At 43.9% G+C, this 1,657-nt stretch overlaps 1 protein-coding gene across 1 annotated transcript; it reads right to left on the bottom strand.

The window, feature by feature from the left end:
* Positions 1 to 213: 213 nt before the first annotated feature.
* On the bottom strand, positions 214 to 822 carry LOC109960656 (myosin light chain 4). Its single transcript, XM_020600914.1, has one exon. It carries the CDS (start codon positions 820 to 822, stop codon positions 214 to 216), a length of 609 nt encoding a protein of 202 aa, XP_020456570.1.
* Positions 823 to 1,657: the final 835 nt, after the last annotated feature.

Raw genomic sequence — 1,657 nt, 5'->3', positions numbered from 1 at the left:
GCATTTCACTATAGTTTAATGTTCATTAAAAGAATTAATCATACGTTTTGCAGTCAACATTTCTTCATAGAACATTTACTTTTACTTTTGACAGCATAAAAATTGTCACTGAGTAAGTGACATGCTCATTTTTAAATGGACAAATGTTAAGCAAGGATCCAGAAAGTGGGGAAAACCAATGTAAACTTGAGTCTTTGTGGTTACATATCCCTTTCACCCAGAGAGAATGTGCTTTACAAAGGATGCATAGTTGATACATCCATTGGCATCCTCCTGTCCAGCCATCAGTCTGTCCACCTCATCTTCTGTCATCCTCTCTCCCAGTGTTGCCAGCACATGACGCAGCTCTGCTCCCATGATGGTGCCATTGCCTTCCTTGTCAAAAACCCTGAGCCCCTCCACAAAATCCTCAAAGTTGCCTTGATCTTTGGCACGGGAAATATGTTGGAACATTGGCAAGAAGGTCTCAAAATCCACCATTTTAGTGCTCATGTCCTCTGGCCGTGGTTTCCCAAGCACTTTCAGCACATCTGCATTGGTAGGGTTCTGGCCCAGAGCTCGCATCACATCCCCACACTGACCATATGTGATCTTCATTTCTCCAGTGGATGTGCGGTCGAACAAGGTGAAGGCCTCCTTGAACTCCTCAATCTGCTCAGGGGTGAACTCAACCTTGACACTCTTGGGGTCAAACGGGGGCTCCTTGGGTGCCTCAGGCTGTGGCTCTGGACGTGGTGCTGGCTTAGCAGCTGTAGCTGCATCTTTCTTAGGCTCTGGCTTTTTGAGCTCGGGTTTCTTTGGTTCGATCTTCTTTGGTGGCATGTTGTTAAGGGATTGAGAGGCGAGCTTGTACTTTCTAAGAAACAAGCAAGAGTGTGAAGGGATAGGAATAGTAAAGCGATTCCCAAGCACAAAGGGCCAACTCCTCTTCCAAAGCTTTTATATGTGCTTTCTCTAGGGGAAAGAGATAGCCATTTCCAGTAGCACACTATAAAAGGAAGAAACTCAAAATAGATCCACATAGCAAGTGATGTCAGCATTAGGTATTGTTCTCAGCTGCTGTCATCTAGCAGACAGTGTTATTTGCTGTCATTAGTGAGGGTCCAGTTGCATTAGGCCAAAACTGTTCTGTCTGTCTGATGGACAAAGGGATCAGAGCACAGCCGTATTAGCCCATATGGGAGATGGACCAAAATAGCTTTACTCTCTAACTGCTGAAGGTCCGGGGATCACTGCCTGCTGGAACAATGCTTTTTGTTTCAGATCATTGTTGTAGCTAACTCACAAATAGTTAATGCCTTATGTCAGAGGTCTCAGGAGGGATGAGCCCTCTTTGGGACTTGTTATTATGGATTAATTTATGTTAAGAGAAGGGCATGCTCCTTGGAGACAGTGGGATGATAGGGCTTGTGGAAAATGCAGAAAATATGCCTTAGAATATATGTTATCACTTTATAGTTTTTGAGAGAGAATGTCTGTCAAACCCTTTTAAAAGAGGGATGTGTTTACATAGTATCAGTGTTCAATGATTCGTTTAGGGATTTTGGCAAATTCTCATTTTCCAGAAAACTGATAGCTTGCATTTTCCCTCCTGTCACTGAGCAGCTTAGCATGTTCTACCATATTTAGGAACCTGGCAAGCGCACACAGAGCCTAC

The sequence above is a fragment of the Monopterus albus genome, unplaced genomic scaffold, assembly GCF_001952655.1.
Source record: "Monopterus albus unplaced genomic scaffold, M_albus_1.0 scaffold49.1, whole genome shotgun sequence".
Classification (NCBI taxonomy): Eukaryota; Metazoa; Chordata; class Actinopteri; order Synbranchiformes; family Synbranchidae; genus Monopterus; species Monopterus albus.
The sequence above is the reverse complement of the archived record's forward strand: the minus strand, read 5'-3'. Positions and strand labels throughout refer to the sequence as shown.